This window comes from Maniola jurtina, chromosome 2 (genome assembly GCF_905333055.1).
Source record: "Maniola jurtina chromosome 2, ilManJurt1.1, whole genome shotgun sequence".
Taxonomy (NCBI): Eukaryota; Metazoa; Arthropoda; class Insecta; order Lepidoptera; family Nymphalidae; genus Maniola; species Maniola jurtina.
The window spans coordinates 6044113-6060188 of NC_060030.1; the positions used below are offsets into that span (position 1 = coordinate 6044113).

The following is a 16076-nucleotide window of genomic DNA, read 5'->3' on the forward strand; positions in this document are numbered from 1 at the left end:
GTTTATATTTCTATATTTTATGCGAGTTGTATTTAAAGATAATATACGTACGTAAACGTATAATAAGTAAATGAATGTAAATAATAGTAATATAAGGGGTATGGTATGGTTTTTTAATTTTTCGATTAAATATAAAGTAGCATATTTAAAGTTGATATGTGGTTGTAGGTTGATATATTATCTCTGGTCACCTAATCGTCCATTGAAAAAAATTCGGAAGATAAGACGTTATTCTTTGAAACATTCTGAATTTGCTGGTTTTTATGTTTTTAGCTGAGGTCTTTAAAAAAATATTATTTCTACTGTTAACAAATAAATCTCCATTACATGACATCACATGCTTATTTTATGACATCCATTTTAAAATTTAATGCACACAAACGTGCGTCGTCGTAAGGAAATCCTGTGCTGCGAGTCGTCCGGAAAACGTACCTACTACGACTCAAGATGAAGATAATATTATTGCACATGTTACATTGTGACAAATCTAGGTAAAAATATATTTAGAAAATATTTGTTCCGAGTGCTGCTACAAAACATGCTAACCACTAGACCAACGAGGTCTATACCCCATAGTACCTACCTACATCATAATATTTAGTATGTATAAGGTAGAGACTAGAGAACCAAGCATGATTACATTATATTCTAAGAAATTCTATGTCTAGGTTTGTTATAGTGTCCATATGGAGATATAAAACTGATATTTCAGTATATTATCTAATCGTAATCGCATTTTATGTTAGGATAATAGAATCAGTCACTTCAAGAGACTTCCAAAAAAGGAGGAGGTTCTCAATTATTAGGTACCCATGTTTTTTAATCTAAGATCGATAAGTCTGACTATTCAGCTGAATGCTATTCGTACAAGTTTAACTCGAAGCGAGTATATTTATAGTTAAATCATATGGCATGAATGAAGGCAAGCAGCGCGAACCTAAAGTCCATCCATAAAAAAGGGTCTGTAGGATTCATTAACTCTTTTGGTATTTTTCATAAATTCCTAACGCTAAACGCACTCAAAGTAAAAAACGATTGAATAAAAATGTATCACTTAGTGCGCAATCTAATCTCTGACGCACATATTTGTAAAAAGGGTTAATTTAATGTTTAATCAACTGGTTCCATTCAAATGTCTCATCCAATATTGAAAGAGAATAAGTAACCAGCGTCTCACCGTCGGCTCACTTTATCGCCAACCTTGGCGAGAGAAATTCTTGAGCTTTTTTCGTTCGTTTTTGCAATGCCAAATGAACCAATTTTTTTCATTTGCATTTTGTTTCACACAAAGATGTTTCATGGAATATTTTATGTAACGTTTTTCATCACTCTAACGTGATATTAAAAGCTTTTTATAAGTTTACCTCGTTCTTGTGTTGTTTTTCGGTAGGCTAGGCTACTTTAAATGTTGTGCAGACACGTGTGGATTGGATGACAATAGATAATTATGGTGGGCCATTGAGCGTTATTTATATTAGAGGTTGGACGTGAAATTGGGACACTCTGAAATATAACTCATTGGTTTTGTTTTCATGAGTACCTAGATTTTTAATTTATCTATACTAATAAATAAAATTGGAGTGTCTGTCTGTAATTTCGAAATAACTACCTCACATTAAGCTCATATGGTTATTTGAACGATACCAACACCGAATCACACGTTTTTAAAATTTTTGTCTGTCTGTCTGTCTGTCTGTCTGTTTGAAAAGGCTAATCTTGGGAACGGCTGAACCGATTTTGACGGGATTTTCACAGACAAGTAGAGAATTTATCAGGGAGTAACATAGGCTACTTTTTTAACCGACTTTCAAAAAGGGAGTTGTGTTTTTCTACCTATGTACACCGAAATCTCCGAGATTTCTGAACCGATTTGCGTCATTTCTTTTTTAATCGATAGAGGAACTTTGCGACATTGTTTCATAAAAAATTTGGAGTCCAACTCCTCAATCCTGATGCTGCAGGGGATCTGACCAATCCACGCGGGCGAAGCTGCGGGCATCAGCTAGTTAATTATAATGCAATAACACAAATTACTTATAATTTACATATCGCCAAACTGTACTGCAGTTTGTTGGCGAGTTCGCGCTCATAAAGAACGTTGACTTTATGTTCCAAACTTGTAAAGAAAATATTGTTCCCCACATTGCTCCAAGGCACAGTTCTAAATTCTAAACTAAATATGCAAATTTCAACTCAGCCAAAGGTCTCAACAAACAATAACAAACCAATGTTGATATAATCGATATTATACATTATCCGTTTATTGATTTGTAATACATGTTTTAACATTAGACGCGCTACATTAATGACAGTGATTAAATGTCCCTGGTTTACCGTGAGCGCTTCTAAATGGAGATCAATATCCGTTTTGTCCTTGTTATACTTAGGTATTTTTATTTTATTCCCACATTATAAAGCGTAAAATACGTAAGTAGGTACGAATTAATTTATTAGGTATCATCATTAACCCATCGCCGGCCCACTACTGAGTACAAATCTCCTCTCAGAATGAGAATGGTGTTCACCATGCTGGCCAAGTACGGATTGGCAGACTTCACACATCTTTATGGAGGCATGCAGGTTTCTTCACGATGTTTTCCTTCACCGTTAAAGCAAATGCTTTGTGTTTAATTGCTACATGGATCCAAGGGACATCAAGTCGATCCAGCCAGGAAGTCAGTAATGTTACTAGATAGATTCCCCATGATATTTTATAATATTATAGTAAGTAGGTAGATTCCGTGTAACGCTACGCTTGTAAAATTAATCCCTTACGCGAGTGGTTTAAACATAACTAATATGATTTAATTTGTACTATCTATCTATACCTACCAAGTTATAAAAACTTGATTAAATTGATTGTTATAGCGAATGAATGAAAACTCCAAATGTCAAGATTTAAAGCGCTAAAATTATGTCGATCTTAATTTACGTTTCCGAAAAAACTTAGAACTGAGGTCAGTAAGTTTTATGAATAGTTTATTTATGGATTTATTTTTGGATTATAAATTATACAAAAAGCAAACATATTGACTTCCGAAACAGGTGGTTATCCTGTCCAGTTTATAAATTACTCGTGTGATGTTAAGATTTATTTATCTATTTTATTTTTCATTAATCTTCACTAAACTTAGGTTAACTATAACACAGCCGATCCAATAAATCAATGGTTGTCATAGCTTCTTCCCAAACATGAGTTATGGCCCCGTAAAGAGCCAATTAAGTTGAACTGCCTCAATCACATTTCCGCCTTTTGGGAAAAGCGAAGTTCAAGTAATGTTACGTCGTATCACAACTCTATTCAATGTTAATGTCAATGTACCATCACTACAGTTTACAAGCGATAGGTAATTTATAATCTTTACTTTTTCTCCTACGTCATGAGTACCTTATTGAATGGATGGATCATAATGTACAGTTACTGGGACTCGCGAGCAATCTGTCATGTCATTGCTGTAATGATTGGTTGTGTATGGTTGTTAGATGGTTTCTTCACATGAAGGTAGGTATATAGGTACACATCCATAGCACGAAAGCATATAGGAAATTTTGAAATAGTATATACTAGGTCTAGTACCTAGTACGTACCTACTATTTCAAAATTTTAAAGTAGATAGCTTTTGAAATTCCACCTCTTCACCGATTTTTAAAAATTCCACCCGAGCGAAGTCGGGGCGGGTCAGTTAGTCGATCTATAAATAAGTGGCATGCGAGTTGATATAATCAAATCTTCACAAAAAAGGATACCAACACAATGATAACTATTCAATCACACAATTAACTCGTCATACTAATTATAATCCTAAAAATAATTTATATTTTTAAATTTAAAGGAAACTGAAATTTGAATTTATATTTCTCACATTTTTTACATATCTCAAATCTAACAATGCTAGGTAAATTCCAAAACTAAGCACAATAAATGTATTATGAATTCCATCTAGGTGCTTTAGTTAGAGCTACAATGTTTACCATTATTTCATAATATGATATCATTATCAATATTAATATTGTATTTTGAACAAAAATAACTAAGTATTTTTTAACTAACTTATGTATAAGTATATACCTAGACACATGAACTTATGTATGTCTAGAATCTAAGGTAGTTAAAAAAATTAAAACATCGCCTTTTGTTCGTATATTATTGTTGGTAGATTGTTTTAAACATTGTTTTATGATAAAAACGCTCGTGTTCCTAAAGCACGCAGTAAATAGCGTGTAGTTACATCACTAGGTAATTGACATAACAACCTGCAGGCTAGAATTATTGCAGCCGTGACGTCACTGCCAAGGTCAATGGGTCTTGAGCCACCACACCGTGAGGACCCAGAAGACTTCGTGATAATCAGTATCAATTCGTGACCGAGGAATTAGGAAATATTTCTGATACCTATTCTGATAATAATATGATAAGTCATAATAAAACCTACTTAATAACCACTAAAAAGCACATAAATTTTTATAAGTATGAAATAGGTGCTAACAGTCCCTCGTAAGTTCTGTGTGATATTTTGTTTAAACAGTTACATTTGATTCGGTCTCCAGAATTCAAGGTAGATAGGACACCAGTTGTGTCTGTTATTGTTCATTATGATCGGTTCGGTTTTGAAGTTACAACTTGCAAATAGGCAGACATGCTTTTCTAATATACTAAATAATGCCTGCGTCTTCGTCCGCGTGGGAAGTCCTGTGGAAAATCTTTGATTCTCTGGTATAAAAGTAGTCTATGTTCCAGTCTCTAGGATGATGTTCCCGTCTCGATAATGATGCCCGCAACTTCCTCCGTGTGGATTTAAGTTTTTTTTTTAAATCCCATCGGAGTTCTTTGATTTTCCGGGACCAAAAGTAACCTTTGTTCTTCCCGGGGATGAAAACTCGCTATACCGTCAAAATCGGTTAAATGGATGGACCGTGAAAGGAAGCAGAATTTTGCGGATATTATTTATTAGTATGAACATCTTCTATCCTGCATATGGACTAAAATCCACCGCGTGCCAGTTATTTAATAGAAGCTGAAATTTTTATGCGTATTATCCCCAACACAGGGAGAAACGATCAGCGACTACGAAGGATCACGGTGGCTATGGGAGATAACAGGTAAAAAAGTGTAAAAAACCTTACGTCACCTTATTTTGGTGGCAAGTGGCCACCCCCTTGCCAGACGCCCTTAAACTTTTTAAACATTAAGTGCCATTTAGAGAAACACTATTGGGGAACCTTCACTTTGATTTTAGGGGTAAGAAATTTCGTAATTTAATCGATATTAAAATCAAGGCAATGGTTTCTACCTACTTAGTTCAAATTTCGTCTAATATTTCAAGTTTGTGCTTTACTAAGCACTCCCAAAATATATTCTAAATCTATTATAGAGTAACAATTAGTAGTGATTAGAGAATCTCTATGAAGTATGTTCAGTGGTTTTTGTGCTGAATGTAAGTGGCCAAAGTTCCTCTTGTAAGTTCCTCTTGTTGGCATAGATTACTTGACGATTATATTTATGTGTTATGCTTCACGGTATCTGCCCGTGCCGTTCTTTGATATATAGGTACATGCTTTATTATGCCTTACGACTTAGACGCTTGTTAGTTTTTATATGAGGATATTCTAACCGTCATACATATTATTTAACAAGTGTAAATTAAAAAATTATAAAACCCCCGACAAGTGAAGGTTATAGTAACTAGAAAAGAGCTAATAACTTTCATACGGCTGAACCGATTTTCTAGAATTATAGCTAAGCACTCTTTCGATCAAGCCACCTTTCAAACAAAAAACACTAAATTAAAATCGGTTCATTAGTTTAGGAGTTACGATGCCACAGACCGATACATAGATACACAGATACACACGTCAAACTTATAACACCCCTCTTTTTGGTTCGGGAGTTAACAAAATGAATATACAAACACTATAGTAAAATAAATGTTTTGTTACTAGTTTTAGTCTTGTGAGACAATTTGGATTTAGAGGCCATGAATCATGCCCAAGAGCTTTCTTTATTATTTTTCTTCACACAATAAGTCTATTAACATGCAAATTTTTATACGACTATATTATTTACTTTTACTCCATTACTAATGCTTCCACATGCTTCAAGCACCGTAGTGGTCCGAATTCCGCAAGAATTCGCGTTACTTCACCTACATAGAATTATTTATACGCCACGGATCAACACTAAAGCCGCATATACCAGACCTGACCTACTTACTCGATGTATGCAAATATTATGGAAAAATAATGAAAACGATGAATGGTCGAATGAATGAATAAAGTTAAAGAATGGGCAAGGTTTATTTTAAAACATGCTTATTTCAATTCACCAAATGTTTGAGAAAATCTTTCTCAAAAGAAGGTAAATCTTTCTCTGTGATAAAGAAAGACTAAAACCAGTTCAATCATGATCTTGATCGGGTCACTAACAACACCATTCTAAAATAATAAACATAATAGGTATTATCTGTGGTATTATAACTAAGAAGCAGATAAAAATCATCAAGTGGAAAAGATACTCAAGTGACATTGACATTGTACGAGCTTCGACATCTAAATGGCCCTGAAATTGTTGAACTCTACCTATGTTCCTTGTTTACCAACACTGATTATTATTATTTCAATGTAGCCAAATGTGCTTTAATAGGGTTACTTAAACTTAATAATTTGAGATTTTCTCTGCATAATTAGCGCCTAAGTTTCTAAGCAGAAATCGAACGACAGACGCTTGCAAAAGCTTCGATTGAAAGCTGCTTAGAAATTCTAAACTTCGCAATTAGCGTGAGATCGAGCTGATTTTTGTACCCGCTATGTTGTCTCTGCTGACGTATTAATTAATGTAGCAGTAGGTAAACATACACTACACAGATCCTCTGTACCACGTCGCGAAGGTCTGATAGACAATCAGCGATTATTCTCACGGTGCGTGAATCAAGACCCAGTACCTTAGTTGCTAACTCATTGCCCAGAGCAAGGTTCCGTCTGCTTGAGTAACTATACGTGCTAACGATGTAAACTACCCGCTATAATCATTCAACTATAAGGGCGTTATGTTTTGAAGTTAGAATTTCGTGCCATTGTCACTTGTAGTACCATAAGGTCGGATACTCCGATATACACGAACTAGTTAATCGTGTTTAAGTCTAGTGGGATTAGTTTCTATTAAGAAAACTCTTAGGTTAAGTCCGAAATGCGAAAATTCATTGCTTGATTTTTTCCGCAGAAGTTTGTGATATGGAAATAGTATGATGAGTCCACGTGTTTTTTTTTTCGCGATCTCCTGAACTCTCGCTGGTCATGTCGGAGTGCCCTGCCATCGGATTATGTGCATCCCGAACCAGTGTACATATAGGTAGATTCACTCGAAGATTATAAAATCACGTCGATCCGTTTGTTCCGTTGCGGCTTGAATTAAGGACAAACCAAACTAAGAAACAAACACACTGACACATTGAAAGAACGGGTAATGATTTATAGAGACTCCTCCGAAAGACACTCCATCTAAATAAATATTTATAAAAAGAAAATTCCTAACTCTAAATCTACTACTTAGGTATAACGGACTGACTCAACGCCCAGCCCAAATCGTTGGACCTAGAAAACTGAGTCCAGAGGTTTTCTCTCCAACAAGGCCAGATTTTTTCTACTGGATAGGGAATAAATAGGTACTTTATTTTTGAGATACTTATTTAACACAATAATATCATATTTTTATATGTGTGAGTGTGCGTGTGTGTGTGTACGTTTTGAAAACCTACGCGGACGAAGTCGTGGGCATCAGCTAGTTTTGACTATAAATTAGTAGGTAGTCAACAAAGGCTGATAGATATTTTTATGATCCAATAACAAAAGCGTGCCTTCCTGATAGCAATCAACAATTAATTCGTACGTACCTACATCAATTTTTAGCTTTATTTCATAGAGAGACTTGGTCGACAAAGATCTGTCGAAAAAATATTCATTGAATTGCTATCGGCATTAATGGAAAAAATCAGCCAAGTGTGAGTCAGACTCGCGCACCGGGATTCCGTACTCGGGTAATTTTTCCGTCATTTTGCACGATAAATCAAAAACTATTATGCATAAAAATAAAAATAAATCTGTTTTAGAATATACAGGTATACCCTTTCATATGATACCCCACTTAGTATAGTTATCTTACTTTGAAGTACGTACGGGAAGTACCCTATAGATTTTTTGACAGACACGACGGACGGACGGACGGATGGACGGACGGACTGATGGACAGACAGACAGACAGACAGACTACTAACTACTGATCCTATAAGGGTTCCGTTTTTGCTTTTGAGGTACGGAACCCTATAAATTGAATTAGGTAACTACATTAATTTTGTACTTAAGTACCAATCCAATGTTAGTACGTAACGCAATTCGCAGGTACCATCTTACTTGCAAATGATGACGCAGCAGTTTTACGAACCCATACCAGTCTCGTATTTCAATTGTTGATTAAAAACCCATTCCCAATTAAGCAGCACCAACGTATAACTACTAAGTTACATCGAAGCTGTTAAGTACAGTTATCCACTTGTAAAAGCGTCCTTGTTACTCGTATTTTATTTATTAGCGCGGGGTGCACGACCGATCAAACCGAAACCGGTTACCAAGCTTCGATTGTTACTTATTTATGTAAATGAAATAAATAGGGGGACAACCGGATGAACTTGTATTGGGTGTAACGCCGTAGACGAGACCCGTTAGAAGTCGTATCATTAATTTTACAAAAAAAATTGAATTTAATTAGCTTAGGTTAACAAAAAATGAAGCTATTTTACTGACGTAAAACTTTCTCTTAGCTAATTTACAGGACTAAAATCAGCTCCGTTAGATCAAGTTCCTTTAGAAAACGGACGAAAATCATAATGCAGCAGGTCGTATTGTTGGCTACGAAAGATTTTATTGCATGCCTTCTCTTTAGGCAGTGGCGTGTACAGGATTTGAAGCTAGTATTTGTATTGGTATATAGTTATCCTTCGATTTAGACTAATTATAAAAGCGCTTAGCAAGCTAGGTAAGCATTTCTTAGTTAGATTAACTGGATATCTTGAGGAAAAATCACGAAAATTGAGCACGAAGCTATTTTAGCTTGGGTAAGCAGTGCTTTTATGCCGCTATAAACTGCACGCCACTGCAGGTTTTAGGTACTCATAAAGTAGGTATAAGCAGAAAATAATAATATTTTCCCGATGCACCACACGTCCTCCGTTCATAATATTAACAATGCAAGGCATGGGCCCTTGCCCACAAATAGGGGTAAACTGGAAATTACTCGCTAGCTGTTGCAATGCATGCTATAATTTATATGAACTTGTAAGTTATTTTAATTTTTCTGGTTTTATATGAAACTAGCTGATACCCGCGACTTCGTTCGCGTGGATGTAGGTTTTTTAAAATTCCCGTGGGAACTCTTTGATTTTCCGGGATAAACAGTAGCCTATGTGCTAATCCAGGGTATAATCTATCTCTATTCTAAATTTCAGCCCAATCCGTCCAGTAGTTTTTGCGTGAAAGAGTAACAAACATACAGACACACACACACTCACACACATACAAACTTTCTCCTTTATAATATTAGTGTGACTAGATCGCCGCAGCTTTATCCACGTAGATTTAGATTTTTTTATTACCATAGGAACTCTTTAAAGTTCCTAGATGATAAGTGGCCCATATCTGTATCCGAGATGCCAAGTTATTTTCCTTATAAAATATCATCAAAATTGGGATGGGTCGTGAAAAGCTGATAGACAGACAGACAAATTTTTGCATTTATGATGTGAGTAGGTATAGATTAGTATGGGTTTGTAAATTAATAATTTTATATTTTATATATATTCATTGCACTTTCTAATAAGAATGTATTGTCCTACTAAATTAATTTTGAGTTATAAGAGAAGGAAAGAGAAGAAGAAGACCTCATAAAATATGTTCTTAACTGTTCTTTTTCTTGTTTCAGATAAAAATACCATGTGACGAACTAGTATCCATATTATGTCGTTAAAGCTAGGGAGTGAAGTGATGGACTAGTGTATTCAAAATGCATACGATGGACACTTTGGGCTACGGCCATAAGAAGTACCGGCCCCCGCTTTCTCCTAACAGTTTCTACCATCATGACTACTACTCCAGGCACACGACTCTTCGACCACAAGTAAGCCTATACATTTTGTTCTTTTGACTTCTTGCTTCACCAGGACTTCATTCATATAATATATTCTTATATATCCAGAAAAACATATCTACCCATATACCTAAGTAACACCCGACGCGACGCAACGTCATGTCATGAATGACATGGAGGATGACGTTATTTTTAATGAGTTATTGCCATAAGTTATTTTTCAACAGTTGAGAACTAATAAACTTGGCAAGGACAGTGCAACAATAAAAGTTTGCAAAATGTTTTACTAAATAGAAATTTTGATTACAAATTGCGAAAATTCTTTAAACGTAAATCAGCATCTTGTTCATCGTATAGGTAATTTTCGAAATAAGATGTTCATCCGCACTGTTTTAATACGGTTTTGAATATTTGCAAATCACTCTGTTTATTACGTGGTCAACTTAAAAGTTCGATGAACTGATGATTTTGCACAATAAGATCAGGTACGTGAGAGAATCTTTACTTATTATACTTATTTATTTAAAGTTATTGAATTGTCTACGATAGCGGAAGAGTCAGACCACAGATTTGTAATGAAAATGCTTGCTCTGATACTTGTCGATAAAAGTACCAGGTATTTTAAAGTATCATTAATATATCATTAATTAATCATTAAACTTACATAAAATTTACAGGTACCTACCTACTCTATCGGCGATTCACCCTTACGATAATTTAATCATCATTTCTCAGAAAGCTGAATGCCTTTCCCTACAAGATGAATTCTCTACATATCTATTTATAATAAACGCATTTTCCGATATTTTAGAGGCAAGACGGAAAGCGATGGTATTCGGAGAATTTTCCTTATGTACCTAATATTTACTTCAAATATTAAAGCATATTCAATACAAAAAAGCCTCAATAGCTCAACAGTTATAGGAGCGGACTGAAATCTTAAAGGTTGGCGGTTCAAAGTTCAAACCCCGCAACCGTTGCAATATTGTCGTAACCCACTCCTAGCACAAGCTTTACGCTTAGTTGGAGGGGAAGGGGGAATGATAGTCATGATTAAAATGGCTAATATTCTTCAAAAAAAATATAGAAAAAGTAATAAATTACATATGTACATATGTAAAAAACTACATCCTCCGTAGAACCTCATCATCACAACCATCAATATGAACCAATTGACGTCCACTACTGGAAATAGGTCTCTGGTAGGGATTTTCATACGCCTCGGTCTTGGCATGCCCTAGACGCTGAATTGCCACGCTTAGGCTATGTGGCTATAATTGCCAGCTCTTGGGTCACCTTGAAACAATATAATTTCTGAGAAACGGTATTGATAAAATTTTTCGTACCCGATGATCATGAGTCCAGAGTCTCAAAAGCAAGCGCCGCAATAACCCTTGGGCTAGTCCATTAGGTATTTACGGAAATGGTTCTCTTAAATACTAAGCAGAAAATAGAAACTTGTCTTACCAACCAAAACCTGGTTCAATGCTTTCATAATAATTGAGATGTTTCAAATAGATTTCGTAGTCAACCTTAGGACCGTTGGGACGATCCCGTTAGAAGAACGGTATCCAACAATGATCGTAAACTGAATAAAGGTACGCACTGCAATTCTTTTATTTCGAAAGGGAATCAAAGTTTTCTTAGTAGAGTAGGTACATTGGTAGAGACATTTTTAATTAACGATTCTATAAGTATCTGTTGCTATAATGTATCTTCTGAAATAGGAGACCAATTACCCTTTTTTTTTATTTACATAATATTTTAAGATTAAGCCCAGAACTCAAGAATAATATTTATTTTAACTGTATTAAGTGTTTTTAGACAGAAAGTTTATATATTTGTCGTAAGATAAAGTTGTGTTACAAAAAAGTTTAAATTATTAACATTGTGTTTTGTTAAATTACCATAACTCAGGAAATGAATAAGACTTATTTCATAATGTTCAGTAATAACCTAAGAAAAAGCAAAATTTTCATGCGTCAGTGATCTACATCATCATTTGATATATGAAGAAGTTTTACCGCTAGATTGGCCTCGTAATATTATGTACCTAGTGTTTGAACAAGTAAAGACTACGATCTTAAGACCTAGAAAGTGCTGGATAATACGTACCTATCTACTTATGTTATATTTTATACCTTTATACGCCTACATTAGATTTTTTTAAAGAAACTTAGACCCCGATGGCTCTCAACTCATGCATCCATAGTATCTTTGTAACTACTAGTTAAATTACTTTAATATCTTTGATACGTATACTAATAAATCAGTCTAGACTCTAGTATACAAGATCTAAACGATCATAATCATTATGAAACATTGATCATAAATAAATAAAAAAATAAAAGTTTATTTAGCTCAATCACAAAAAAAAACAAGAATAACAATTAAGATACATTTAAACTTAAATATTAATTAAACTTAAAACTAGAGAATGCTAAAAAACTATTATTGTGTCTGTGAGCTAAAAGGGCTTTGCCTCAGCAAGATGCTGCAGTATTTGACTACTGCAGCGCTGATTTTCAGGCAGAGCCCTGGTGTCACGACCTGACAACGAAACAGTGCATCTACATATTAGATTAAATAACAGAAATAAAAAGCAACTAAAAAAAAAAAGAAGAATTAGTAGGGTAGAAAAGATATTAAGTATATATAAATTTTATAATGTATTGTATATACATACATATATAGATATTATACAAATATAAATATGAGTAGGGTCGACATGTCTTCAGCAAGGAATACGATTTTTTTAAATTTTTTTTTTAAATCTTTACTGTAGACTTCATGGAACAAAGAGGCAGCTTAGCATGATGGGAAACGGTGTAGGTAGCAGGTATAAGTATAGTGCAGTGCCTGGAAGATTTGGAATGAACCTTAACCCAGCGCTTTTTGTTTTTCTAAAACATATTTTTTTATAATTTTTTTAAAAGAAATTGCGGATTTTAATACACGGGCTGGGGGCGGGAGATCATTCCAGATCTTGCAGGCTGCGTGTTTAAAAGTGCCTCGGATATACATAGACATGTGATCTTACAATAAAATATGTGATTGATTGTGTTTGTCGGAGTGACTTTTATTGTAAAGGCTCAATCTATTCAATGAATTTTAGTATAAACAGGAGTGATATTACTTTCCTATTTCTCAACATTATTCATTGATTTAAGTAAAGAATGAAGCAATTTAAAGTTAACTGTTTTTGCCTCTTGAGTAATGTGTTACAAAAAAACATTTATGTGGAAGAGTTTCTAGTCAGTCATTAAAAATAATATAATTGTTAACAAGACGCTCATGCAAAAAAAGAAGAACTCTAAACATTTCCTTATTACCGGTATTATTACATATTCGTGAACAATTTCAACTAATAATAACAGTTAGTAGTTCGCTGATGTGAAGTTATGTTCCGTTAGTATAATATTATGTACCTAATAATAAATTACTCCCTACGCCCTACAGGCACTTTTTTCTATCTGTGCTTACCTATATAGGTAATGAAAATAGATATTCCAGCTCGGTCGATTTATACTAACTGATAATTCTTTGTGCAATTTATTTGTAATTTATATAGGGTTCCGAACCCGAAGTGTGCCAACGGGACCCGATTACTAAGCCTCTACTGTCCGTCCGTCTCTCTGTCAGTGGGCTGTATCTCATGAACCGATCTCTACCTATTAAGGTAGAGAGTTGAAATGATTACAGAATGTGTATTCTGTTGCTGCTACAACAACAAATAATAAAAATTTCAATATGGCTGCCATGAACAAAATAAAAATTAAAAGTATTATATCTTTTACTATGGTATCCAACTTGCATTTGACCATTTTTTTAATAAACTTTAAAAATGCTACTTTAAAATAAAAGCTATCGCTAATATAGCTAAGTTCGAAAGAGCTTTTTAAGTGTTTATCTAACTTGTTAGCTAATGTAAACAACGTTACAATAAATGACGAGTACGGCGATTGCAAATCATAAGTACGTATTTAAATATTACAGATGATACTAATTACGTAGTTAATAAACAATACAGTTACAAAACAATTAAAATCACGTAGCGAATCCAAGTGCACGTTAATGCGACGTAGATAATAAGCAGAGCAGTGATGTAATGTAAAAACCGACCAAGTGCGAATCGGGCCTCAATCTTTTAGGGTTCCGTACGTAATTATGAACGTATTTTGAACGTATTTTGGCTGTATAGAATATTTCATTACCAAGCTAGACATCGCAACAAACCGTGAAAGAAAACTCCAAAAAAAAAATCCTTTGTTTTGGTCACAGCTTATAAACTTCTTTAAGAGTCATTGTTTTCAGTATTTATTGTTTAAATACAGTATATGGTAATTTATACCTACCGTAATTTTATATTCTTAACTAGTTTAGTTTTTGAGATAGACCCCATCACAATAACTCGCAATTTAAAAAACCCCCGACACAAAAACTTCTATAAGAAAACGAGAAAAAAGCTGATAACTTTCAAACGGCTGAACCGATTTTCTTGGATTATAGCTAAGAACACTCTCGATCAAGCCACCTTTCAAACAAAAAAAAACTAAATTAAAATCGGTTCATTCGCTTAGGAGCTACGATGCCACAGACAGATACAGAGATACACAGATACACACGTCAAACTTATAACACCCCTCTTTTTGGATCGGGGGTTAAAAATAGCCTTAAAACTGGCAACTTTGACGGCATTTTTTTTATTTTTTAAGAACAACATTTCTTTATTTTTTAAGAAAAAAAAAATACATGTTCGTACTTTGCTCAAATGAGCTTTAGACAATGAAATACCACATCCTGGGGTAAGAATTTAAATGGGAGCTTCCCAAAAATTATTTAATTGAATTTTTTATTCAATATTCGGTTTTGAGTTAACGTTTTACACCAAATACCAAATTTAATATGAGACTTATTTCACTAGGGACCTGTGACACGCGGAACACTAACAGACAGACAGACGGACAGAATAATAGGGCTCCGTTTTTACCCTTCGGGTGCGGAATCCAAAAAATGAGATGCAAGTGCACGCAAGCGTTGCTTCGCGTCACGCGATGATGCGGTCAGGCTCAAGTCCGTGCCTAAAAACCCAGGAAGCTTGCCTCGTGCCCGTGATGCTGCTAATGAATATAATGAATAATATTCTTCCGCGTGTTTTACTAATTAAACACCGATACTACAACGTACGGCGTGAATATGCGATGTGGATCCATAGCGCGACTGACCGTTATGGCTCGAGCTTCTATAATGGTGTTCCGCTGTAATTATAATGCAATTCAATGATCTTACTGAGCAGAGATTATTCGAGAAATATAGAAGTAGATTATTTATACATAGCGGTGAATTGGAGTATATTTACAGAGTCTAATAGAGTTGATTCGGTGGAACATTGGGTGGAACCGTTTGAATGCTGGATATTTTTCCTATTACTGTTTTATCGATAAGGTACTCAATGCAACTACTAGCCTAAATATTTATTTAAGAAACTGTCCAATGACGCATTGTCTTTCTTGATAATAAAGACACCCCCGACCCAAAAAGAGGGGTGTTATAAGTTTGACGTGTATATGGCATGTCCGAGTCATGTTTAACTGTCTGTGGCATCGTAGCTCCTAAACCAATGAACCGATTTTAATTTAGTTTTTTTTATTAACTACTTTTATCCCGGAAAATCAAACAGTTCTCTCAGGAAAAATCTATATCCGCGCGGGTGAAGTCGCGGCAATCACTTAGTGCTCAATATGTAGCACTCGTACGCACACAGTGTCTGTACCTACATAGTTTCTAAAATAAATATTTTATCTAGGTACTTCAACAACTCCTATGTAAGAGCACCAAATGTCATCTTATCGTGGCCATTAGTAAAAAACAATCCAAATAAAGTAGGTACAATCTTTGTTTATTTCAGTTCCGTTTGGTTAGAAAATAAAAGCGTTACCTACTG

The 16076-nt window shown here is 34.6% G+C and overlaps 1 protein-coding gene across 2 annotated transcripts in view; it reads left to right on the top strand.

The window, feature by feature from the left end:
* Positions 1-16076, top strand: part of LOC123873684 — a 65645-nt gene that overhangs the window by 2892 nt on the left and 46677 nt on the right. For both annotated transcript variants that reach the window (XM_045918666.1, XM_045918674.1), the window contains exon 2: positions 9968-10162. In XM_045918666.1, the coding sequence (XP_045774622.1) occupies positions 10049-10162 (114 nt within the window). In that variant the 5' untranslated portion in view covers positions 9968-10048. The remainder of the gene's footprint in view (positions 1-9967; positions 10163-16076) is intronic.